Source organism: Labrus mixtus, chromosome 17 (genome assembly GCF_963584025.1).
Source record: "Labrus mixtus chromosome 17, fLabMix1.1, whole genome shotgun sequence".
Taxonomy (NCBI): Eukaryota; Metazoa; Chordata; class Actinopteri; order Labriformes; family Labridae; genus Labrus; species Labrus mixtus.
Window position 1 is genome coordinate 1,023,528 of NC_083628.1, and position 26,745 is coordinate 1,050,272.

General features: G+C 40.8%; 2 protein-coding genes and 1 long non-coding RNA gene across 4 annotated transcripts; 1 reads left to right on the top strand and 2 right to left on the bottom strand.

Moving 5' to 3' along the window:
- Window positions 1-4,242: 4,242 nt before the first annotated feature.
- Window positions 4,243-5,932, bottom strand: LOC132992552 (uncharacterized). Its single transcript, XR_009676346.1, has 2 exons — window positions 4,810-5,932; window positions 4,243-4,765 (listed from the first exon to the last, which is right to left on the bottom strand). It is a non-coding gene; the product is annotated as an uncharacterized LOC132992552 (long non-coding RNA).
- A 2,364-nt stretch (window positions 5,933-8,296) lies between these two features.
- Window positions 8,297-10,917, bottom strand: LOC132992566 (nuclear factor 7, brain-like). The gene has a single exon (XM_061061970.1). The coding sequence runs from the start codon at window positions 10,624-10,626 to the stop codon at window positions 9,244-9,246; it is 1,383 nt and encodes a 460-aa protein (XP_060917953.1). The 5' UTR covers window positions 10,627-10,917; the 3' UTR covers window positions 8,297-9,243.
- Window positions 10,918-12,284: 1,367 nt separating this feature from the next.
- Window positions 12,285-25,574, top strand: LOC132992567 (cytotoxic granule associated RNA binding protein TIA1-like). 2 transcript variants are annotated; one of them, XM_061061972.1, is made up of 12 exons: window positions 12,285-12,497; window positions 14,259-14,355; window positions 16,010-16,108; window positions 17,897-17,951; window positions 18,726-18,813; window positions 19,167-19,242; window positions 19,363-19,468; window positions 21,460-21,558; window positions 21,660-21,744; window positions 21,839-21,977; window positions 22,641-22,786; window positions 23,571-25,574. In XM_061061972.1, exons 1-12 carry the CDS (start codon window positions 12,472-12,474, stop codon window positions 23,707-23,709), a joined length of 1,155 nt encoding a protein of 384 aa, XP_060917955.1. In that variant the 5' UTR covers window positions 12,285-12,471; the 3' UTR covers window positions 23,710-25,574. The 2 variants fall into 2 exon arrangements, with proteins under 2 accessions (XP_060917955.1, XP_060917954.1); XM_061061971.1 differs by having other exon boundaries at window positions 12,286-12,497; window positions 22,638-22,786.
- Window positions 25,575-26,745: the final 1,171 nt, after the last annotated feature.

Sequence of the window (26,745 nt, forward strand, 5' to 3'; positions counted from 1 at the left end):
TATGTGTGTGTGTGTGTGTGTGTGTGTGTGTGTGTGTGTGTGTGTGTGTATGGGGCGTGGAAAGTGCCATGGATCAGCTGACTGAGTAGACAAACGTGACAGTCATTTTTTCTTTAACAACTTTATTGTAAACACAGACAATGTTACAAAGTTAGATTAAGGAACAAATGAACATGCCAGGAGTTGACAAAGACTAAGACAAGTAAAAACATAGGGAAGGGTAGAAATCAGTCATCAGTTTACACAATTAAAATAAATACAATATTCAAGAGTCTTCAGGGCCTTGGGGTTCTCAGAGTGCTGGATGGTTTTTATGTACTGCCGCAGCTCATTAAAATAATGTTTTAAAATGGGTTTTCTGTTCGCAAATTTACTTTTATGGATATGAAATTTAGCCACAATGATAAAAAGATTAATAATATGGTACTGTTTTAGTTCCAGACAAACGTGACAGTCGTCTCTAGCATTGTCGTGACCAATGACGTGTTGAACATACGCCTGCACGCCGCTACGTCTTAACCTGTAAAAACTAACTTCCTCGCTAAAATAAAAATGTAAAAAGTGGGAGAAAGTAGAAATTCCCAGCTTTCCAGTGGTACCACAAATGTCTCATTCAGACGGCTCCACAGTGCGATGGCGTTGTGCAGCACATTTAAACCATCAGGTTATTAAAACTGTTAAAGTTACTAATAGTTTCTGCAGAGTGTTAGGCATACAGCTCCCATCTGCTCACAGCTTCTATATCACTGTGCACATGCTGAAGTGTTTCTGAGAGGTTTTCAACATATCAAAGAAACCATGGACGTTTGATCATCCTGTCACACAGAGCAGCAACTAGATTTTATCATAGATTTAGGAGTTTTAGTTGATTACTATTTTAATAACTGCAGAACAACCTCTAAAAGGGAGAGAGAGCTCATACAGATAAGAGAGAGTGTACCATTACTGTGGAGATATTATTGTGGCAAAACTATTTGAATATGTACACAGATCCACAAATGTGTAAAAAGATCCACAAATGTGTAAACTAATCTGTAAATATGTAGACCAATTTCAAAATGATAAACCCAGATTCTGGCCCTGCGCTGTTTTAAAAACATCGTTTGCTTTTCAAACAACGCGGCGGTTCTGATGTGAACTGTTGAAAAACAGCTTTTTCGATTATTTTGCTTAAAAAAGGAAGATTTGATATAGGAAACTATGGTATGCTGAGATAGGCAGCGTAATGAAGATCACAGAAAATGTTTAAGTAGAGCAGTTCAGGCTGGCACTGTCATGATAGCTATGAAATATGGAGCAAATTGAGCATTGTGTAGTACTTATTCCTTGCAGTAGGAGGCGCTATGGTTAAGGCAAAGCAAGGCAAGTTGATTTATATAGCCCATTTCAACAACAAGGCAATTCAAAGTGCTTCACACAAGACATCAAAAGCATCATGTGAGAGGAAATGTGAGAAGAAAATAAACATTAAAATAGAACATAAAAAAAAAATCACTGGAATTATTGAATCTGAACATATGTTCAAGTAAAAATAATTCAAATTAAATTAATTGAAATAAATAAAGTAAAAATATAAAAAGAGTTAAAAGTTACAGTGCAGAGTTAAAGTTTAAAATCTTATTAAAGCCGTTTAATGAAAGGCAGCTGTAAACAGGTGAGTCTTCAACCTGGATTTAAAAGAGCTGAGAGTTTCAGCAGACCTGCAGTTTTCTGGGAGTTTGATCCAGATATAAGGAGCATAGAAACTGAACGCTGCTTCTCCATGTTTGGTTCTGACTCTGGGGACAGAGAGCAGACTTGTCCTAGACGACCTGAGCGGTCTGGATGGTTCGTAATTAATCAGGAGGTCACTAATGTGTTTTGGCCCTAAACCTGTAAGCGCTTTATAAACCAGCAGCAGGATTTTAAAGTCTATTCTCTGACAGACTGGGAGTCAGTGTAAAGACCTCAGAACTGGATTGATGTGATCCATTTTCTTGGTTTTGGTGAGGACTCTAGCAGCAGCGTTCTGGATCAGCTGCTGTTGTCTGACTGATTTTTTAGGCAGACCTGTAAAGACACTGTTGCAGTAATCAAGACGACTAAAGATAAAAGCATGGACTAGTTTTTCCAGGTCCTGCTGGGACATAAGTTCTCTAATTCTTGATATGTTCTTCAGGTGATAGTAGGCTGACTTTGTAATTGTCTTAATGTGGCTTTTACAGGTGGCGCTGTGACTTATCCAAAAATTCCAATCATAGATGTGTTCAGGGCGGGTCCCGTATCATGTATGAGAAATTTTAATATGATTGAACACTAGATGGCAGAAATATAAGCATTTACTTTTTTGGCAATTTGCCAAAACGCTCCAAAAAATTCAAACGCACGCCACGGCCATGCCCTTTGACGAAATAACGTGCAGCGCACAACGAGATATGCTGAGCCTGTCTAGAACGCACGGACACTGAGTTTGCGCTGATCAGATGAGCATCCTCGGACAAGTGCGTTCAAATAGGAAGGCTGAAATCTGCGATTTTGAGGGATTTTGGGCCATTATCGTGAAATTCAATTCTAATTTGTGGACTTCCTGTCGGGTTTTTTGAAACGCTGCAAAGGATTTTTAGTCCGTCCCGACAAGCTTCATATGCGTACCAATTTTCATGACTGTACATGAAAAAAGCCTTCACGGGGAGGCCATTTTGAAAATTTCAAGGGGGCGCCACTGAGCCGTTTTGCAAACTTCGTTTCCGAAACCACCAAAACATCAAATTTTTCACAAGACCTGATGACCGTGGAATATTTGGTGAGTTTTCGGGCACGTTCAGGCCCTCAAAAGTGGCCGCAAAGTGGGAGAACAATAAAAATAAAAAAAATAAAAAATAACAATCGCTAGGGTTTCAAGAGGGTCTTTGCACGGTTCGTGCTAAACAACATACAGTACATAAAGGAAAGATCAAATGAAAGACAGGAATATACAGAATATAAAATAAACCAATAAGGACGCATTTAAATAGTGAAATGATTATTTAAATAGAGGGGGAAAGGTTTTATAATAATGTATACATTTGTTATATTTTCTGATGTTAATTAAAAGTAGCGATTTCAATCGGGACTTTAATTCTAGATTAAAAATTGATTCAATGAATCCCCGCTCATTTGTTTTGATTTGGAGGCGCTTTAGTGACGATTTATGTTTAATTTCACACAGCATTGTGGGTGGTAAAATACAAATAATTTCCTGAAAGCACGCATCCGATCCATACTGCATAATGAAACCAGGAAGTTAGTATCCATACTGAAATGTTCAGTATACTGAGGTGGACACAAATAATGACCACGAGGGTTCAGACTACTGAAAAGTATGCTCTGCCTACTGAACTGTGGCTTTTTGGAAAGGGTGAGGAAGGGGGATGAGGTCAGGGGCGTGCCCAGACCCTTGGGACTGGGGTGGCCCAACTGGGGCTCTCACCTGTGCCGGGGTGGCCTCAAGAGCATTTTTGTATCCTTTCTGTCTGCACCAATCAAATCGACCATTAAGTGACTCAAGCTCAGCGGCAGTGGCTCATTCTGTAGGGACTTGGCTTGGGAACTGGAGGGTCACTGGTTCAAGTACCTAAAACACAACTTGTCTGCTTTGCTTGAAATGAGAAGTCAATGTTCAAAACAAATACATTTTTTTGGAAGAATTACTTCAGGATAAAACTCTGGATTAAATCAACAAACTAGTTCATTAAGAAAGTCGCCCTGGCTGCATCATTATGTTCAACAACATACAAAACAAACTAAGCCACAACTTGCTGTCTGCTTTGAATAAACAACAAGCAAGAAAAGTAAATCTTCAAAAGAAAAGATAATTTTTCCTCAAGAAAAATCTCTTTTAGGATTAAAAATTCAGATTACTGTGCATTAATAGTGCAATAAAGCTGGTTTTATTGAAGGCCTCACACGGGGCACCATTTGTAGGGGGTTTTATCTAGTCAACTTTGGTTATATTCTTTAATAATTATATTTAACTATTATTAATATAAATAACAATATCATTAAACTTTGTTTAATCAACTCGGGGGCACCACCCTGAAATCAGGGAAATATAACCAAAATATCACTAAAATCAGTCTCAAATTAGTTACATAATTACTAATATTATTAATAATTAATAACTATATTTAATAAATTGAAGGCCTGAAATCCATACACAAAGCCCTCGCACCCAGCTTATATCACAATGCAAATACATCAATAATCACAAACAACTGCTCTCTTAAATTAAAACAGAATTTATTTAAACAAAGCAACATCAATCCAAAATCAATGAACTTAATCAAACAAATAACTATTATAAACTAATCTAAGCAAACAAACATTATAAAGCAAAACTTGTGAATGAGGTGTAAAAGTGTAGTTGTGTGTGTGTGTGTGTGTGTGTGTGTGTGAGAGAGAGAGAGAGAGAGAGAGAGAGAGGGAGAGAAAATAAGATGGTGGAAAGAGACAATGCACCATGTGGCTTCGTCACATGTGGACAAAATGGTGGACAACAAAGGAAGCCGTGTGGCTGCCTTTTGAAATAGTTTGAGCTCTCTGAGCTGAGTTCAGTAACTGTTACTTAAACACCAGAAAACCAGTGGCCGGACTTAGATTCAACGGCGGGTACACTGGTCTTTCTGTTTGTGAAAGCCGTTGACTGAAGGTTAACTAGCATAGCATTACACACATAGGCGAACACAGCGGTTCATCACAATAAAACAAATGCAGCAGCTTACAACAGATAATAAACAGAATGTGACGTCTCATCAACAAGGATGCATAATTATCAGTGGTTATAAAAGAAACAACTATTTCTGAAACTATTTCTGCCCAGACCAAAGCTCTTACTTGGGGTAACTCTTGATGATCGTTGCAAAGTTGGTTGGATCTCCACTCTGTTGAATATTAAATCAACAGATTCAGGCAGGTTTGCTTCGTGGCAGATGTAGGAGGAGGGTAGCAGGATTCAGATCTTCGACCAGAGTGCTGCTCTGTGGTCTTCTGCTTGCAGGAGCTGAGTTCTTTATGTGTCCTTGTGGATTCAGGGATCAGTGGGCTTCCTTCAGCGCACCTGTCCAGTTGTGTTCAATGATGTCTTACGAAAAATCATAGGAAAGAAACTCTTCTTTTTGCTCCAACCTGATAGCATCTGATTGCGCCCAAAACTCCTAAAAATATGCAGTGGAAGTAGTCAGCTGAATCCTCTGATGCTTGAATTCAGCATGTGAAGAGCTACCTAGACTGAACAACCTCAGCTCTGGAGTTTAACCTATGTAAGTCAAGAACAGGAAGATTGCTTCCTCGAATGCTGGAGTACATCATGTGCAAAAAGGGTATCCTCTTGTGTAGCAGACCACACTTGAAGAGAAAGAAAGTGAGTGGAGTGATTGCTTTTAAGGATTGGAACTGCTGGGGGTTTACCTCAGGCCTCCTCCAATGAGGGTAGAGAATTCAGACACCCCCCACTTTTCACAACTATTTGTTAGTTGCTGTTGGGGGGTGCTGGGCTAAGACACCTTAGTATAGTTTCCTCCAAAATAACTCTAGCCAGGCTTGAGAACTGCGATACAGGCCTGAGTCCTTTTATCCAGCACACATGGCTGAGGCCCAACACTGTGTTCTTGTCAGTGATGGATTACGGCGATGTCATTTATAGACATGCTGCAGCTTCAATTCTGAAGCCTCTGGACGCCGTCTATCACTCCGCCCTCAGGTTTATAACTGGTGATCGATTTCACACTCAACACTGTGACCTGCATGAGAGGGTCGGTTGGCCTTCTCTTGAAGAGAGGCGCAACAAACATTGTTTTTTATATATCTTTAAGGCTCTTATTGGAAAACTTCCACCTTACATCACAGACCTGTTGGAGTGGAATACGGGTGCCTACATGACCCGTTCTTCTGATTGGCTTGAGTCCCTCGAGCTTTTACTGAACTCTGTAAATCTGCTTTTTGTTTTGATGCCCCAAATTCGTGGAACACCCTCCAGCAAACTCTTAAGGATCGGAGTTCTTCCCTCTCTCCCTGAGTTTAGGAATTTGATTTCGAACAACTTTGTTTCAAATTGTAACTGTTTTAAATTATCTTAGTGGTTGTTGTCACAGATTCTGCGTATTTGATGTTTTTTTTGCTTGTTTTACTGTGCTTGTAATCTCGAAGGCAGTGGAAATGAGGGAAACATCAGTGTCTTTTCGAGAATAAATAAAGGTTTGAAATGAAACAACCACAGACACCAGAAAGTCACCAGTTAACACGGACACTCTTTAAACCATAACACCGGCTGGTGTAGCTCCACCCTCTGTTCATCCGCATGCAGTAATTCCACCGCTCTGTATTCTGTCTGGTTTAAGTTTGACTTCAACATCACAGTATTTAAATGGTTTTCCTCCATATCCACAGTAACACCACTCTCTGATGTGCTCCTCACACGTGTGTCATCACCAGCTGATCCCATGTGATGTCTCTGCCCCTCTCTAAATGCGACTGCATGTGCAGGCACATAAAAAATGAAGAAATACACGTTGTAGTTTGAAAAGCATCCACCCATACATGAGCAGGAAGCTGTCCTTACAGTTAACACCGAGGGAGTGACACATTGTTCATTTACAGTTGTGTTCAAAAATAGCAGTGTGATTAAAAAAGTGAGTAAATCTAAAAATCCTTCTAATAGCTTTTATTTCCATACATTCAAATGCAATGGGAACACTACACATTCTATTCCAAATCAAAACATGAAGAGAAATGTAACAACTTTGTGATTACTTTACAGAAAGTGAAGTTAAAGGAATATTAGGCTGTTCAAAAAAAAAAGCAGCGTCTGCATGTTTCTTTACAAACTCAAACATTTACTGCATCAACTGAAAAATGCTTGAAGATTTATCTTTCCTGTGAATCACTAAACTAATATGTAGTTGTATAACCTCTGTTTCGGAGAACTGCTGCACACCTGTGTTGCATGGAGTCGACTAACTTCTGGCACCTGTGAACAGGTATTCCAGCCCGGGTCGATTGGACTACATTCCACATTTCCTCTGCATTTCTTGGTTTTGCCTGAGAAACAAGATTTCTGATGCCACCCCACAAGTTCTCTATTGGATAAAGGTCCGGGGATTGGGCTGGCCATATCATGATGCTGGGATGTTTCTCATGGTGTCGGGCCTATTTATCACATACCAGGGATCATGGATCAGTTTGGATGTCAGAATACTTGAAGAGGTTGTGTTGCCGAAGAAGAAATGCCCTTGAAACTGATGTTTCAACAAGACAACAACCCCAAACACGCCAGTAAGCCAGCAGCATCTCGGTCCCATACCAACAAGATTAAAGTTATGGAGTGGCCAAGTGACTATTTGACCACTCACAACGGACAACGACAAACTCTCAGTATAAACTCGGGTATAAACGGGTAGAGAGCGAGCAGGAAGACGGGGGGGGGGGGGGGGGGGCGTGATTGGTTCAATAAAACACAACACCAGATAGAAAGAGGGATTCAGATCAAGTGTAGAAACTTTATTGATGATTACAGGTGGAACAGGATTCACACTAACCAGATATTTGAACTCTTTGTTGTTCTAAAGAACGTAAAGCGTTCAGAGGAGGTTTCATGCTCTGAACATGAAGATGGTAAAGAAATATGGACAGTCTTCAGGTCTTATATTTGACATTTCAATCATGATAACAAACCTACGGAGCCGTACCTTTACAGAATGAAGCTCCAGGATGACTCAAACACAGAACAGCTGATTCAGCTACCTGTGTGTTGTGAGCTACAAGATTAAAGATGGAACTACGATTTAGTAAGAAGAGTGAAACGTGGTGAGCTGAAGTTATTATTCTACTGTGTTACATGTCCTGGACATGCAAAAAGGGGTGAATAACTTTACTATAGCTAACGGAAGCTCACCACCCATTAGTTAACTAGATTACTCTTTCCTAGAACTAAATGAGAGCTCACTCCCTACCAGCCGCTAGTCTACTCTTTCCTAGTACCTGGAGCTATGTAAAATTACTCCACTAACACCCTTTAGAGGAGAAAGGACTTGTTATAATCACATAGCCCTAGGATTATCTGCCTAACATTCATTTCTAGAATAATTAGATTCAAGAATAACCCCTGGTACAGGACTCTACTGTAATCTCTCCCCGCTAGGATGTTAGGTGTGTATGAGGTGTGTAGTAAAAGTCAGAAAAAGTGTGCCGTGGTGTGACTGCTCAAGCTTACCTTCCGAGGTTCATGGGGTCCTTAAGGGAGACTCTGGTATTTGTGGTGTGAATGATTTCAGTCAGAAAATGATTTAAAAAAAGTTTAAGAAAATTTATTTGAAAAACTTCAAATGATATTCCAAATGCAAATACAAAACAGTAAAAGTAAAAATATAAAAAGGTAAAAAGTAAAAGCAAAACACAAAGACCAAAGTCTAAACCCGAGAGTGTAGACACTTGAGGTTTTAAAAGATCTTGGTCTCAGAGACTAAGTCCCAAAATGAGGATTCAAAAGTCAGAGTGACGTGGAGTCCTTTAGAAAAGTAAAAAAGAACCCCGATCAGCTTTTCCACAGCGTTTTTATAGCCAGACGGTCTCTTTTTTTCCAAGATTCTGTAAAACCTCAACAATTCATATTCGCAGAAACATGATACATCCACAGTTGATACCAAGTTCATATGTGGTTTTAATGTCAAAGCAGGTGTGTGTGTAGGATTGACAGGAAATATAAAAGCCAAAAAACCAAAAGTCGTAGCGACTATATGACATATGAATGAAATGATAAAAAGATTAAATGATAATAACAGAAAAAGAACATATATGGTAAAAACTAATTCAACAATTGCATAACTCTTTCTGATGTCTCAACAACTGTGGAGTGATTTCAGATCACTGTGTGCAGATTATAATCTCTCTGTGCAGGGTAATAACTCCAGCACACAGAGATACAGACGATGATGCCTTCAGGGACTCCTCAGAGTTCAAGTGAAAAAGAGACGACAGTTAACCAGTTAACACGCTGAGCAGATTATATTTAAAGAGACTCCAACAAACCGACCAATCAGGATCAAGATTTTACCTGCTGTCGAATTATACTCAAAGTTATAATGAACAAAATCACCATGGCAACGCAATCAAACCAATACTAAAAGAAACAGAGACGAAGATTCAGAACATCATCATCTTCATCATCATCATCATCATCATCATCATCATCATCATCATCATCATCTTCATCATCATCATCTTCATTATGTATTAGTGTTTCACAGTCACAGAGATCTTCTCTGGTAAAATCTTCACCTTATTCCAAGTTCTAATGTATGGAAACATCCTCTTCGTGAAAGTGTGTGTGTATGTGTGTATGTGTGTGTTAGTATCAGGATCAGAGAACGACAGCTCTCCTCTGTTACAGTCCAGATTCACTCTGATCCTCTGAGGCTCCTTCTTCACTGAGAGTTCAGTGTATGAATGTGTTGGGGAGCATGCTATATATCCACCATCAGCGAACCATATTATCCATGATTCAGAATCTATGTCTCCCTTCTTCTGTCCAGACTCTGCTAACACACCCAGATACCAGTATTTACTGTCTCCAACCTGGACGTCCCAGCTGTGAGTCCCTGAGTTAAATCCCTCAGAGCCCAGGACAGACCAGAAAGAACCAGTCCTCTCTGGATTATCAGGAAGCTGCTGTCTCTCTCCTCCTCTCACACAGGTCAGATCTTCAGACAGGATGAAGCCTGGATAAACAGTGTTTGGGTCCAGAATGACCGGACTGTAGGAGACCATGTCCTTCATCTTGTTCCAGATGTTGAAGCTCAGGTTGCCCAGGTGTTTGGCCTGGTCTATCAGAGCTCCTGAGGGCAGCTGTGGATCCTCCAGCAGGGGGCGCTGCTGGACTCTTTCCACTGCAGCCTTGTAGTTTTTCAGGAATGAGACGTCTTCAGCTCTCAGCTCGTCCTCTGTGTCTCTGACTGTGTGTGAAAGAGCTGCTATCTCTCTGCTCAGAGCCTCCATCTCCTCCTTCATCCTCTGACTCCTCTGCTCCTCTTCCTCCCTCAGTGCACACAGCCTATCCTCCTCTTCCTCTTCTAGAAACTGGTGAAGCTTCTTAAACTGCTCCTTAATCTGCCTCTCTGTGTGTCGGGCCTGGACCTGAATGTGTTCTGCTGTTTGATCAAACTTCACTTTAACTTCTTTAAAAACATTTAACTTCTTCTTTACCGGCTCCAGAGTTTCCTGAAGTTTGTTCTTGTGTTGTCGAGCAGCTTCATCGATGGGTCTGAATCTGTGGTTGGTGTGTTTTTCTGAATCTCTGCAGACGAGACACACCGGCTCCTGATGGTCCAGACAGAAGAGTTTGAGTTTCTCAGAGTGCAGACTGCAGAGATCCTCTGAAGCTCTCTGATCTCTCTCCTGCAGAAAACTCTCACACAGGTTCTTTAAAGCAAAGTTAACAGGTAATAATTCCTTTGAATGTCTCCTCTTACAGAGTGGACACTCCTGGTTCTCCTTCTCCTTCCAGCAGTCCTTCACACACTCTCTACAGAAGCTGTGGCAGCAGGACAGGATCACTGGATCTTTAAAGATCTCGAGGCAGATCGGACAGGTCAGATCTTCCTCTAATTTGGACGCCATTTTACCTCAGAGTCAAAACACGCAGCAGAAAAAAACAGTAAGCCACTCCCCGTCCCTGAGAGTTACTTTCACTTTGAAACTCTCGTTCAGTTTGTGGATTCAGCAGCAGGTTGAAGTGTTTGTATTCCCAGTATTCCCAGTATAACAAGTACTCCCAGTATTCCCTCCTCCTCCTGTCCTCTCTCAGTGGAAGTCGTGCTGGTTTGTGTCTGCAGGTCGGTCCGTCTGTCAGTGTGTGTGTCTCTTCAGGGTGAGGCAGAATAACAGCCTGTTTCCTGGTTTGTCTCAGATTAAACAGGTGAGGGGGCGGAGCTTCTTCAGAGCAGGAACACAGATAACAGTCTCATTTCTCTTCCTGCCGCTTGAAGTTGAATCTCTAAGTCTCTCTTCTTGTTATTAGTTCCTCTACATTGCTGTCTGGAGCTCTTACTGCTCAAAGAGCTCAGTCAGGTCTTCAGTCTGTATGTCGAAGTTTTAGTGAAACCATAGCAACCAAAACTTGGAGAATAGGATTCAAAGAGACGTGAAGACAATTTGTGAGCCTGAAGATAGAAGAACACCTGGAAGGTTTTATATCACTAAACGTGAACTTCAAATGTCTGCAGCCTCACCGGAGATGAAGAATGATTTTTAATCATGTAAGAGTATTTAGGCCATGGAAAATCTTCTTCTGTGGTGTCTTTGATTTTTGTGAAACAATCTAAAAAGAAGAATGAACGACATGTTCCACATAAATATATCATAAATCAAGTCAATCCTGTGTAAATTACAGAACAATTAAAATGCTGAATTGCAATATAAAGATTTAACGGAGCCCCTGAAGTACCAAAAAGTAAAAAATACTATTTCATATTTTGGGCTTGATATCGTGTGTGCACAAATGATATTGTGCGTACAAGATATTAACTAATTCACAAAACACAACATCTTCTTCCCACAAGTCATTATCAAAATTGTTCCCACAAGATATCATGTTGTGTTCAGAGGCGCTGCTTGTCAACAGGCAAGGCGTGCAACTGCTTGGGGCCCCAGGCCAGTAGGTGGCACACAATGGCTGACAAACTTCAAACCATAGCATTGTCTCAGAATGTGTAAATTTTAAACTGCTGATAGCACTCAACTATCAATTCCCAGCTAAGCGTTGCAGCATTATTCCTTTGGAAACCCTTAAATTTGTCAATGAAGGAAAATCAAGAGGAGTTATCGGTCTGGGGGTGAAAAAAGTAAGACGAAAATAACAATGAACGCTGGTTGGAGGGGCCCCCAATGAATATTTGCCTAGGGCCCCAACAGACCCTATAATCGCCCCTGGTTGTGTTGTGACTTCAGGTGCTCTGTATTTACCATATTTACTTACTGTATTTGTCATTTACCATCCTTGAGAGATTTCATGAGGGATAAACTGACAAAGGGGAAAAACAGTGTATTAAATTGAGACTGTAAAATAAGTTAGATTAATTATTAAAAACCAGAAAAACACATTAAAAACAGAATACTTTAAAAGCATAGTGTCTGCACACGTTTACTTTACTCTTTGGAAAACTCAGAATAATGTTTTTAAATCTGTGATATTTACACTAATGTGACTTTCACTTCACAGTATTTTTGTAACATGCCTTAAAGTAGCCCGAAGGCCGATCTACTGCGCATGCGTGTTTCGTAACGGCTCCGGTCGCTCCGCCATCTTTGTCAGCTACCCATTGTTCACTCTGGAGCTAACAGCGGCGGCAAATCATTTCATACTGCGCAATAAAACAATTTGAGGGGGTCACAGGCAACTGCCCGCGACAGTCGTGGATTTGCTCTCAGGGTTGCGACTTGTTCTCGGCCAGCAAGTTCAACAAAATGGACGATGACCAGCCAAAAACCCTGTAAGTGTGTGTCTGCGTTACCGTTAGCCTAGCCAGCTAGCCGCTCACGTAGCTAGCGTCCAGGCGCCGCGTATTATCCCTAAAAACGTCGTTTTACTTGTGTGTAGAGACGTGACCGCAAAGTTAATATAGATAAACATAACGTGTCGGATTTTTCGCTTACAATAATCGTATTCAGGTTCATTATAAACATGTTTTAATGGCTTAACCAACCTCCGGTAAATTCTGCACATTCATTAACGCTAGCAAGCCAATTCCAGAAACATCTTGAAGTTAAAGCGTCGGTACACATTTTCATCTGGGGAAATCTGTTGATTTAGTTGCATTAATATTAAATTAACTGAAGCCGAATGAAAGAATGGCTTAGAGATTGTGTCCACGTTTGCAAGATACTTCTCTAAACTGCAACTACGTCTTAATAATATGGAGGAAAACATTGAACCAGGCGATTTTTCAATGGAATTTGGTTAAACGTCACCTCCGCGTCGTTTCCTAAGCGATACAATAATTATTTCTTAGGCCTTTTGATAAACGAGTCCGGATAGTTGTGTTGCCTAAAGACGTAGGAGGTGTTACCACATGTTTCTACCGGTGTTAATTTGGTTTTTGAATGCGGGGTTATTTCTGTTACCAGGGTAAGATTAACTTAAATCTATTTAAAGCTGGCAGTGATGTAAGACAAGGTCAATAGCTGAGATTTCAATAATGTTGGTTGTCCCTGGATGCACTCTGTGTTTGGCTGCAAAGATGCCCATTAGATACAGACTGAGCACTCGTTTGGCGATGAAATTTTATAACCTGGAGACATTTGCATTGACTATGAATCCTGAAGGTGGATTGGAAATCTGCATATTGCTTTGTGCTGATATCTGTCTTTGCGGCGTAGAAAAGAGGGGGCTGCATTGTCACAAAGGTTATGTAAATATGGATTTTACCATTATTTTTGTAAATGACAATTCTAACCTTATAACAGTGCTGGAAAGTGGAAAGGAAAAATCCTATTATTACTAGATAGTCAAAGCCATTTATTGTGGCAAGAGTGGGTGGCTATTTAAACAAAATAATAATTATTAAGGAATATGAGGAAGCTGTTGCACCATTACCTTTCTGAAAGGACCAAGAGAGAGCAGACCCCCCCCACCCCCACAATGATCAAAATAGATAGACTTCACTTGCACTTATGTAAAATAGGCCGGCGCGTTATGAGAAAAATATGCAATGCGCGATAACGATGTAAATGGCGATAAATAATGCTTAAGTCAGTTTTTACAGATATCAGCTGTTGACTTTTTTTTTTTTTTTTTTTTTTTTTACACCACCTGTGTTTGAAATGTCTCCCTCCTGAATGCAAAATCAATACCCAAACACTTAATTTTCCTGGCACTTTTAAACATCCTCAGGTAGCAATAGTTAGCTTTAGCTTCACCTAACCTCATCAAAGTAATGTCAAAGCATGAACATTTTCCTCCTCAGGCCTCCATCCAACGAGGAAGCAAGCTCTGCTTGACTGCATTAAAGTTGAAAAAAAAATGTTCGTGGTAAATTCAGACTTTCACGACGGGTCACATCGCAATGATGACAAAACGATACAATTGTGAATATTTGCGCAGCCTTTACGTAAAGGGCAACAATCGACATGATATAATCAGCATCATGGTTAATTGTAGTCAGAGGAAAAGAGATCCCACACCACCAAATATGTTTTTCAATCACCACTTGCATCACAAACTTGTAATTGTTACTTCTCTGCATTGTTTTCAGGTATGTTGGGAATCTGTCCCGGGACGTGACAGAGGCCCTGATCTTGGAGTTGTTTGGCCAGATCGGACCCTGCAAGAGCTGTAAAATGATAGTAGATGTGAGTACCGATTTTCCATTTTTTAAAAGACTGTTTCCCCTCCTGCTCTTGAAGAGACACTTTTGGTTTCATCGTAACCCTTTTGGCGATGTCTTGCAAAACTTATCTTCTGATTATCCACAAAAAACATTTCCTCCGACCCCTTGGTTTCTCATTTGGTTCCCTTTTCACCCCCTCTCTCTTTTTGTTTTGCCAATGACTTGTGTTATTGTCCAGCCTTGTGTTATGTTCACAGTGACATAAATCCTCCTGAAATCAAATTGCATTTTAATTGTCTGCTTCAGCATGCACATCTGCTCTTTAATTAAAATGTTCTCCTTTGAGAAATAAATGCTGCTAATCTACCAGTCTCCTTAATCTAACGTACAAAGATGAACCTACACCTTGTCCTGAACCTATCAGCGAGTAGACGCTCCTGTGAGAGGTGATAGATAAATTATGATGGCCCCCTGCTCCCTGACCCCCCTCTCATCCCCAGCTCTCTCTCTCTCCAGCCTTTCCTGTCACACTTCAACTATCTGTTTAATATAAATGCAGAGACACGTCTGAAAAACAAACAGACTCAATATAAGAGTTCGGTTATGTGTTGCAGTTGCCCGAGAGGTATCGAGCAGTTTTAATATCTGGACTTATATATGAGTCCAAATCCTATATTATTACATTTGTGTTGACCTTCAACGGCAGAGATGAAGACCTACAACACGTATTATATTCCTTTTTCCCACCTTGGTTTGTTGCTGCATATCAGCATACAGATCTCACCGTCTTAAATGTGTTCAAGGTTCATTTTACATATCCTCCTTTGTGTTTGGTTAAGTGCCAGCTAAAACCAAAAGCAGGATTTATACTCCCTGTTTTTTGCAATTGTGCATTATTCTCAGGAGGAGGAGACAATAAAGGGAGCAATCAGGAAGATGTGTAGTGAGTGAAATGATAAAGTGAGCTTACTATATGATCAGACATTAAGGAAACATGCTATGTTGAAGTGTTGGCTTCTCTGACAACAATGCAGCAGCCAGTATGTCCTCCTTCTAACTTTAGATTCTGGTCCTGAATGCTCTGGATTTGTTTGGACCAGAGAAGGTAGGCGGTTTTAAGACACACCCCCACACGGCCGTTTTGGATGCCCCTCGGTTTGCCAGATATGAGAGCAGTTATCAGGTCAAACCAACAGGTGTTGCAGTGATGGAAGCGGTCAAGAGAAGTGGTTCAGATAGAAGTGATTGCACCCGACCTAAAAAGCCTCTGCATGTTTCTAATAAGCTCCACGAGCAGAAACGTGCTCAAACTAGGATCAATATTGGAGATGCTTTTGAAAAATGGAGAGCGGTTAGAACACAGAAAGGTTTACAGACCCATGCAGAGCTGGATAAACACTGAAGCTTCAGAGTCCACCACATGGTGACCTGTGTGAGCATGGACTCTAGAGAGGAGGGGAGGGGGGGGGGGCAGTTCTCTACAATGTTTTGATGATTTGGACTGCAGTACCCATTTTAAAAACTAGGTCTCCAAGTTATATATTGCTCATTTAAAGACAACTTAAAGGCACTGATATACTTTTTTTTAATGTGTAATTTGTTAAAAAAATAATTATGAAACTATTCATGATTTTAGTTTAATTTAAATCTTTGTTTTGTTTTTTCTCCCCCTACAGACGGCAGGTCATGATCCGTACTGCTTTGTGGAGTTCTATGAGCATAGACATGCCACTGCCACAATCGCAGCCATGAATGGTCGGAAAATTCTGGGTAAGGTAAGCATCTATATCTCCTGGGTGAGTCTTACGGGCCAAGGCTTGGGTGGGCAGTGACAACGTGAAGCAGCTGGAAAATCTTGTTTCTTATTGAACCGTACCTTCCTGCTCCGCTCCGCATAATGTGTTTTATTCCCTTGTGCACATTATTATTCTCTGCACAATCTGAAATGACCGGGACGAGGGAGGGGGGGCACCAGACACAGACCTCTATAACCTCACTGTGTTGTTATGAGTTCATTAAACATGTTTACATTTGAAAAGTTAACTTTATTGATTTCCTTTTTGTTTGCTTCCTCTTGATATTAACCTGATTCAGTAGAAACATGACAGACATGACCACTAAAATACGACATTGCTGTAGCGCGTTTGGCTCCCCCCCCTCCCAACTGTAGTAACTTAAGGTCAGCGGTATGCACATCCGATTCAGAGATATCTGCCTGAGATCTGTAGCGATAGATTGATCGATCCCTTAAATGCAGTTATCGAACAGTTTTGGAAAAGATTTATAACGAAGCCAAGACGGCCACTCAACTGGAAAGTAACTGCGCATGTACATGTGTCACCGCTCGACACTCTGGAGGGTGATGCTGCTTGTTGTAATCCAAATGCGCCCCCTGCTGGTGACAGAGAACTGCTAGTGTAATACAATGAAACTCAAATGAAATGCTGTTTGACTGGTGAATAACTTCCGTAATATCGGATAAAATCAGCCTCTTGCCAGTATCGGCTGATATTAACCCCTAACCGATTTCTCGGTCGGACTCTTTTAAAAAGTCTTAAAATTTATGATTTTAAGGGCGACGCAACCCCAAATGAAACATAAGAAACGCCCATTAAAACCAATCAGAAGTAAACACAGACAGTATCCTCATTTCTCTTGGACCCTCCACAATTTGACAGTTTTTAAATCCAAACTTTCTGCGGAGCACACGTTCACAACAAACGCTGGACATGGCGAGGTTAAAGGCAAGGTCATTAGCAGGTCTTTTATGTGCAATATCATGACATGCATATTAATACACTCATATCTTACAAGTCATAGTCACTCGGATGTACACAAAGAGCTGTTTGGGTTTTTTTATTTTCCCTTCATACGTCATGCTGTCTCTGTTAAAAGTGAGTTTTCCATCCGTGTGTGTGTGAGATGCTTTAACGTGGTCCTGCTGTTTTTAATGATGTGTTTAATAATAATAATAATAATAACCTTTACTTTAATCGATGCTCTTCTGTGCCCCTTACGTCTTTACTGCCATGTCTTCTGCAAACTTATGTCCACGTAGAACCCACATAAGAGCTACTTCACGAGAAATACATTCAGTTGAAAATATTTTATCCTCAACAGGTATTGAAGGACCATTTGAGGAGTATAACAAGTTCGTAAAAATCACTTGTTTGTAAGTCCCTTGTTATTTGGACCTTACTTCCTACAATTTTTCTCCAAATTTTTACTAGAGTGAGAGTGAAATGTTCCTGATTATGAAGGTGATATCCCATAATATTCTCCACTGTATTTCACTGTGTATTTAATGATTACAGAGGTTTGTAAACATAGATAATAACGATTGATGTAGTGATGGTTTAGGAACCAACGTGTGGCATACAGTGACCACCTTACTTTAAAAAAAAAAAGAAAAAAAAAAGTTCTCAATCACAGAATAAGTAAAAAGTGGTGTGTGACAGAAACCTCTAATCAAAGAGAAAGCACCTTCCTTTCCTCTGCAAACATCACGTCCATTCTCACCTGTTCTCCTCTTCCCGCGCTCTCGACGTCTGTCTCTCTTGCAGGAGGTGAAGGTTAACTGGGCCACGACCCCAACCAGCCAAAAGAAAGACACAAGCAGTGAGTACTAATTCTTGGTCTAAACATGAGAGATTCTTTGAGGGATCTTTCGATTATTCTGACGATAAATCGAGTAAGCTGATAAGAAATATTGCATATTCAGCCATTTTTTAAATCACCTTCTTAAACGCAAAATATGTAAAGACTACCACCAGGCGGCTCTCAAACAAAACAATAACAAAAAGATGGCATTGAGGCTGGCGGGGAGAAATAGGTTTACAGATGAGCTAATGTATCCGAGTATAATTTAAATTCAGGAACCCCGATACCAATGTCTCCACAAATTAGCTGCCATCTGGTAGTCTTTGTAGTGTGGTGATGAAGAATCAAAGAGGTGATGATACCTCCGGATTTCCTCACTCAGCCTCTCCTTGGCTCGGTCCTTCTAGCGCTTTTCCTTCTGCAGAATTTTGAATATTGCGGCGATACCGGTGATGCTGTAAATGCAGAAATTACGATGCTGCTGTGCAGACAAATCACACAGGGCTTGTGGTTTGCATTGTTTTGACGCTCAATTACATTTTTGAGGAGGTGCAGGTCAGGCAGTGTTTGTAGGCTTCTGTCTAGGTTCAGGACTATGCAAGCTTCAGTCCATGTGACTCAGAAGTAAAAGCTTAAGTTAAACAAATAATCTTACCTGATTGTTTAAGGAGTAGACCATTTCTTTGCAGCAAAGCCTGATTTTCCTGCAAACATCGTCTTTAATCTTATCGTAGTATTGATTGTTTTGAAGTTTATGAAATACCACGTCAACATGCTGTTTTTCTTTAAAAGGTCACTTCCATGTCTTTGTCGGAGATCTAAGTCCTGAAATCACCACGGACGACATTAGAGCAGCTTTTGCCCCGTTTGGAAAAATATCGTAAGTGAATTAAAAAATCTAATAATTTGTTCTTGATTAATTGTGAAATGTGTCAATTGTTGTCTCACAATGTTTGTCTGTCTGTTGCCCAAAGTCCATTTCTTTCTACTGAGCACGTTGTTAGTTAAATTAAAAGTAATAGCTTTATATTATTTAAATTCTCAGTCATGCGTATTCTTTAAAAATACTCTCACAACAAATTAAACTTTCCCTTCCACATAAAAACTGTAAATGACCATTTACATTATAAATGAAAAGAAACCTAACTCCTGAGGTACTAGTTGAATGTTGAATATTTCAATTTGATCATAAACTGAATTTCTTGACTGACCCGGTGTTCTGTTTGTCTGCAGGGATTGTCGAGTGGTGAAAGACATGGCCACAGGTAAATCTAAAGGCTATGGCTTTGTCTCCTTCTTTAACAAATGGGTAAGTGTGCAAATAAATGCCTGCATGTTAGAGGACTGAGAAAAAAACATAAGCAGGTTCAGATTGTCATCTCTTTATGACACCGCTTACAGTGACATCTGCATGTTCTGTACTTTTTAGGATGCAGAGAACGCCATCCAGCAGATGGGTGGACAGTGGCTGGGAGGGAGGCAGATCCGGACCAACTGGGCCACGAGGAAACCTGCTCCCAAAAATTCAAATGAAAGTAAGTTCAGAGGAATTAAATCGAGAAAACGAGTCACAGATTAGGTTTTCTATATTTCAGCGTTTTCAGTGCTCAAGTGCAAAAAACGCCCTCGGTCAGCGGGTTTCTGTAATACATTTGGCAGGTTATGAACTTAACTTTTCAAGGCAGTATACTTGGGAACCTGTCACACCTCGCGTGCAGCAAATAACGCAACTTTGTAAAACGATCAGGCGGCGTTGTTTCACCCCTGACCCGCCATCAGAGGTAGTGATGGAGGCGCACTGGGGGGGATGAGCTGGTGATATGAAATGTTGGAACAGGGCTGAGTCTGTGCGCGTGTGCGTGCCTCTCACATGCTGTCCCTCTGACTCACCTCTCGTCTGCAACGCCGTAATGCAATGTAAATTAACACACTTGGACACGAATATTACGTGGTTACAACTGCAGTATGTAAGAACAAGGGCGTAATGATGCCGTTATTGTGGGACAGCAGTCTGTAAGCAGGGTTTTTCCTGGCTCAGAATGGGCCTTTGGGGGGTGACTATACGCGCTGTATTAAATGTAGTCTACGAGTCTGTATTACCTTATTTGACAGAAATCTGTGCATTTCCTGTTATTTCTAACCATTTTATAAATAATATTATCATTATGCTTAAGTTACTGAAACCCCAAATAAATCTGGTAAAGAATTTTTTATTGCAACAGTCAAACAGGGGAGGGGAGGGATTTTGAGGGAGAAGGGTGTAATGAGATTGGGAGAGGCGAGGTCACATCCTGCCAGTGCATTTCACCCTCTTCCTATGATGGCTGCTCTTTTCCTTTAAATTGTGTTTAAGTACATTTATTTGAGTTAAGGTATTATGTCAAATAATCACAGATTTAAGTCACAGATAATTTGGATCATTTGATCAAATCAGGAAATTGAAAAATAATAAAAATATATTTGCTGGCTATAAGGCAGCGCTGTTTGACAGTCTGTGTGGAGAAGTTCAGAGACCACAGCTGGCTGACGTTACGATCGTTAAATTATTGATTGTTGGTAAAAGCAGACACGATGGAAGTGAACGGAGAAAAGTTGAACGTGCGTTCCCGACTCGGTCCATACGGATCGCGGATCAACCGTGTTCTGTTGCACAGTTGCACTACAAGTAAACAGGTGCGCGCGGTGGTCGGCGTTCCGGTGTGTGTGTGCGTTTGCAGCCATGTATGTTGGCTCAGCTAGTCTACATCATACGTGGTTTAATATAGTTTGTCCATGAAGTGGATTACTCTTTGAAATGAACTCGCCAAACGGAAAATCAACCCTCATTTAGCGCTTCAGGGTGTCAGCGGAGCGTCATGAACCAGTCAAAAGAAACGAACAGTCAATCAGCTGGCTATCCAGCGCGAGCCACAGGCGTAAATGGATGAGAGGGGAGATGACTACAAGAAGTCAGAGACGTCGTATTTAAGTTTATGTTCTGCTTGTTCAACAGTCATTTGATGTATTGATATTTTAAACATATATATTCAGAGAGTATTTGATTTGCAATTTGAATCGTCTTGTTTTTCTTTTGCCGCTGGTGATTTTCCTTTGGCGCTGGGTAAAACCTCTTTGGGGGGCGCCAAAGAATTCTCTATGCAGGAAAAACCCTGTGTAAGGGGCCGATGTCTCTTCTCCCTCTAACGACCAGTCGAAATCAAGTAGGGGCGGGACTTCTGATATCAACTTTGTCAACAACAACAATGGGGAATGAAAAACTAACCTGACTCTCCTTTTTTGAGAGTTTAGTTTCCGGGTTGAGAAACTCCTGCCCGAGGGAGGCAGACGTGCCTTGAGCCAACTTATGTAACCTAGCAACAGTAAGCGCCAGAGAGACGCGCTCTGAATCTTGAGGCTGTTGGCACGGCCAGCACAAAATTAAGAAAACGTTAGCAGACACAGGCGCTATATCCTAAATACGGGAAGTAAATACCTTCTTTTTTTTTTTTTAATAACACACCATGCTTGTCTTTTTCCTTCCATTCAGCTCCCAGTTCCAAACAGCTCTCCTTCGACGAGGTTGTCAACCAGTCCAGCCCGAGCAACTGCACCGTGTACTGCGGCGGAGTGACAACAGGCCTCACAGGTGAGTCTTAAGTTTGTCTTAAGGAGTTAGACGCTCCCATCAGAAAGCGACGTGAACACATGAAACATGACATAATGACGGTGTTTATTTGATTTCTTTAGAGCAAACCATGAGACAGACCTTCTCCCCCTTTGGCCAAATAATGGAAATACGAGTTTTCCCAGACAAAGGATACTCATTTGTGAGGTAAGCCTACTTTCTGTTGATCTCAGCAGCCATTGAACCTCACCTTTGTGCAGGATTTCCTGATATTAAGCTTGTATTTTTTTTCTGTGTGCAGGTTTAACTCCCATGAAGCAGCAGCACATGCCATTGTTTCCGTCAATGGCACGTCCATAGAGGGCTATGTGGTGAAATGTTACTGGGGCAAGGAAACAACAGACATGGTTAGCCCTATCCAGCAGGTACAGATGCCACAGGTATGTACCAGAATTATCCTAGACCGTGTTCATTTTAAAGGAAGAATATGCGACTTTTTTGATCCAGTAGATGTCGCCCTTGAGCTCCAGCATGAAACCAAAACAAACTGCTGTTTGGCCACGCCTCCTCCATACTGAAGCTTCTCCTCTCCTCCAGAGACACACCTCCAACCCCCCTCCACTCGTGTTCTCTCGAAGGAGTTATGAATTAGAACGCATCATTAAGCACAAGCAGCGGACAAAATTGTCTTTAGCTCAAGCTGCAGTGTGTTACCATGCTAATGTTAGCGCTCTTTAGTTAGCTCGTAGCTTCAATCACCTGTGTCCTGCATTGTTGTGTTAGCATGCTAATGTTAGTGCTCTTTAGTTCATGTAAACACGGCACTGACAACAACACAGCCAGTGGGACTCGAGCTTCTCCCTCATTGTAGACAGTCATGACTCAGACACATTTACACAGGAGAGACTGGATTTATGATTTATTTATTTGAAAGATGTTGCACATTCTTCCTTTAATAAAGAAAATGTGTGTTGTGTGTATTATCATCCTTTGCTACTTGTTCAGTGGTGTTGTGACGGTGCAGGATCCTTAATCTACTTCTCTACATTCTTGGTGCAATGTGAGCCCTGTGCCTCCTAAAATATTCCTCCGTATGTCAGCAGAACACAGTGAGCTTTGCGGCGCAGCCCTACAGTCAGTGGGGTCAGTGGTACAGCAACACGCAGCAGATTGGTCAGTATGTGCCCAATGGATGGCAGGTGCCCAGCTACGGAGTCTACGGGCAGACCTGGGATCAGCAGGGCTACAAGTGAGTTCTGAAATCTTCTCTGCTCTCTCATCAGACTTTCAGAATGCTGCACCTGGAAATCATTTCCCCCCTCCCCCTCAACATGTTGGTCAATTCCTCATCTTAGTGCTTTGATTGCTGACACTCTAAACGGGACACAATATCCCGCTACAGTAAAAGCCTAAATTGAAGATCAACTTTATTAGTCCCGCGCGTTCCCTGATGAATGCCGCAGATCGTATTGCTGGAGCTTTTTGACCTTTTGAACATCCACAAAATATTTTTAGATTTTCCACACGGGAGTAGCTCAGCCTGTAGGGACTTGGAAAAATGTATTTTATTTAATCGCTTCCATCGCAGGTCTTCTTCAGGTGACAGTTTTTGAAGATATGTGCCTCACCCATATTTATAAATCTGTTAATACACACACACACACCAATAGGATGATAGGCACTGTGATGGTGCAGCCGTGGTCAAACATTCAAAACGGCCAACAAAGAAAAACGTAAAAATGATCTCTAAAATACGACACCAGAGAAATTGTAATTCTAGCGCAGATGGGCTAGCGGTGATGCGGCACACCCCATGTACAGAGGCTACGGTCTTCGTTGCAGCGGCTTTGGGTTTAAATCGGAATGCATGTCACCCTCGCTCTCTCCTCCCAACACTTCCTGTCTCTTGTCAGCTGTCCTATCTGATCGAGGCAAAAAAGCCTAAAAATAACTTGGAAACTGATGTGTTCAAAGACTTGCACGTTCATTCGACTCCGTCTTTCTAACGGTATTCTCTCTGTTCGCTGTTGCAGTCATTTACACGCTGGAGCCGGATGGACGGGTGTTGGAGCGGTGAGCAACGGGGGCATGGTGGAATCCGGACAGGGGGTCAACGGGACGGTTCTAACCAACCAGGCCGGCATGAGCACCGCCGGCTTCCACACCCACTGATCAGTGATCAAAGTAGCCGTCTCTGAGCCTCTGAGGCCGCGTGGATGACACTCTGCTGGGGGGGGAGGGGAGGGGGGGGGAAGGAGCGCATTAGATGTGCTCTCTCTGTTACCACACACAGTTATTCTGTTAGCGAGGCTGGTACGCCATTTTTTTATCAACCTCCACCAGCCCATAACCTAGCCCACTGCCCAAACTCTGCAAGTGTACAGAAATCAATTCACTCCAGAACAATTACACACTATTAATAACAGCTATCGCTAATGCACCTTGCATTCCTGGGCCCATTTTATTCTTTGGCGTATTTTTGTACTGCCTCTGTATAACTGGCCAAATGTAAATTATACAACCGTGTCATGATATTTCTAGCACAGCCACATATTAGTTTAGAAGAAAAGAAAGTGTCCAATGATTAAATCTATAATAAAACACCATTTTTTTTTCAGCCCCTCAGAGCCAAAGAGCAAGGGCAGAATTTTATACCAATGTTTAACAATCATACAGGGAGATGAGGGTCACCATTTTTGCCGCAGAAAGTCCATGGTAATGTGTGGAGCGAGCAAGGGGGTGCGATTTTAATTTTTCCTAAATAATAAAACAAAACAAAAAAAGTGAAAAATAGTCCGAGCAAGTTCTCAGGGTGTTGTGAGGTCATTCTGTGAAACGTAGGAAATCACTGAGTCCAGATGAGGCAGGTTTTAGAGGGAAAGTGGACGCCATAAAATAAAAAGGTAAATCTCTGCGCTCCTTCTTCGATTCATCTTCTGGAACGGACCGAATGGACTGGATTCAATCTGTGAATAAGAAATGATGTGTGTGTGCTTGCGTGTGTGCATGAACTCTGATGCTTTTTACACACAAACACAACGTCCTGATTCATCTCCCCCATGAAAAACTGAAAGGACTACTCCAATTTTTCTTTTGCTGTCATTATTATTATTCTCTCAAAATGCTGACATTGTATAAAGAGCTTTTTTTTTTTTTTGTTGTTTTTTTTTTTGCCTTTTTGCGTTTAATTTTCGGGACTGTCTTACAAAGAAAACGTTGCAGTGACACCATCGAATCATGTTTCACTTTCTGTTTGTTTATAAAAGTGGCTGTCAACTGTCAACATTATTTTTTAAATTAGATTTTCAATATCTCAAATCGATTGCAGGGATTTACTGCCACGCTTATCTTACTTACAGGCAGACAATATTGCACAAATACTTAAAAGTTATCTTTCAAAAAAAAAAAACTTCAAATACTAGGGATTTTTTTTTATGTTTTTGCATTCCACTTTGTTTTTGTAATTTGCTTTTGGAACTCTGTTTTCTGTGACAGTCTGTTCAATTGTACTGAATCTGTATAAAGACAACGTGTTACTTGCTTCTGGTCGGGGTAATGGTTTCCAGAAACGGCTGTTTTGACAGTAGCATCCCTGTCTGTCCAGTGCTGGTCCGTGTACAGTCGAGGAAAGTGCGAGGTGTGATTCTTCCACAGGACGAGCAGCATTGCTATGTAATGCACACAGAGAGAAGAAGAAGAAGCCTTTCGATAGATGAGTAATAACCTAATTTAAGTTATTCTGTTATCCTAAATAACGATTGTTTTTATAGATTAAGAAACAACCTTCTAGGATCAGATTTTTTGCACTGTGGCCACCATCATTTTTAATATAGTTGGGAAAAAAAATCCATTGTGTTGCCTTATTATCAGTGAGTTTCTTTTAATTTAACCAAAAAGTCATCCGAGAGTAGGCGGTGCCTAAGAATGTGTTCAACCTATGTTTTTGGCAAGGGAAGTTCTGTTGATGCTTCAGTAACATGGTTTGAGTTTTTGCTTTGTCCCATTAAATTGCTGATGCTTAAAACAGCTCCCATTCACACTGTTTGTATCCTATCTTCTAATCCATGACCAGAGAAAAGTGTTGTAGTACTCGAGAACAAGACCGAGCTTGAGAGCGCTTCGTCTCAGTGTCGGACTCCAGATTTTAAATCAAGACCACCACTGATGGGCTTCTTTCTCACGTCATCACTGTGATTAGAAGGGAAACGCCTCCTTCTTAATCAACACATTCAAATTCAAATCATTTGTAGTTCAAGGTGCTGTCTGACACATCTGGAAAAACTTCTGGAAAGTTTCCGAGTTGTAAAATGCCCATGAAGGCCTGCTCAAGTCGGAGCAACAACTCAGAAAAAAAATAATTATCTGACCGACATTCCGAGTTGACGTCATAATCGCCATCAACTTGGGATGCGAAACATGTTTTGTTGATGTCAACGGTCAATGTGTGATGTCATAAGGTGGGTATTTGGACTTGTCAAGAGAGAGTTTGTTAAAGTGATATGAGACATTCAAAGATGCAGCAGTGTCCTTTTAAATCACTGAGACTACAGGAAGACACTGAGGACGACTTTCTACGGTGAGCCTAAAGGGACAGAATAACATAATAATGCGTCAATGCTGAGAGCCCTTGATTTTAAACAGCTTATATTTTATTTTTACTTTCCTATTCTTTAACTGAGTTCTGTGACATCACATTAACCTTACTGAGGATAAGAGTTCAACCAATTTTAGACTTTAAACGTTTTATTTTGTCCAACCAATAGTGAAAACCTACAAAAATTTACTTTATTACGATATATGAGAAGGAGAGCAGCAATTAGACAAAATTGATGATGTTTTGTTGGCTTCATTCTTTCGGTTATGACATTTTTTTTTTTTTTTAAAGAAGTCACATCTTTAAGTACTTACAACATTGAAATAAAACATTGCGAATTATGTAAATGTCAGAGACACTTTAATTCCAACAGGAAGGTTTGCAATGATGGTTTATTTTATTAAACATTTTAATTTTGTGCAGTCATTTGCTCGCAATCTTTAATGGGCTTACTCCTATGATCGTATTGTTTTTGGGCATTTACCACTTGATAATGACCAATTGTGGAGTATTAAGAAAGGTAATTCAGTCAGTTTTACAGCTAAATTTGACTTTTTCTAAAACTAAAGGTGACCAAAGATACTCCTTTTAATAGAAAAAAGTAGCCTCTTGTG

Excerpts from the sequence above, each read along its gene's own strand:
- LOC132992566 (XM_061061970.1), bottom strand. The coding sequence starts at position 10,626 with ATGGCGTCCAAATTAGAGGAAGATCTGACCTGTCCGATCTGCCTCGAG.
- LOC132992567 (XM_061061971.1), top strand. The coding sequence starts at position 12,472 with ATGGACGATGACCAGCCAAAAACCCT. Across the intron at positions 12,498-14,258 it reads GATGACCAGCCAAAAACCCT|GTATGTTGGGAATCTGTCCC; the intron begins GTAAGTGTGTGT and ends CATTGTTTTCAG. Across the intron at positions 17,952-18,725 it reads CCAAAAGAAAGACACAAGCA|GTCACTTCCATGTCTTTGTC; the intron begins GTGAGTACTAAT and ends TTTCTTTAAAAG.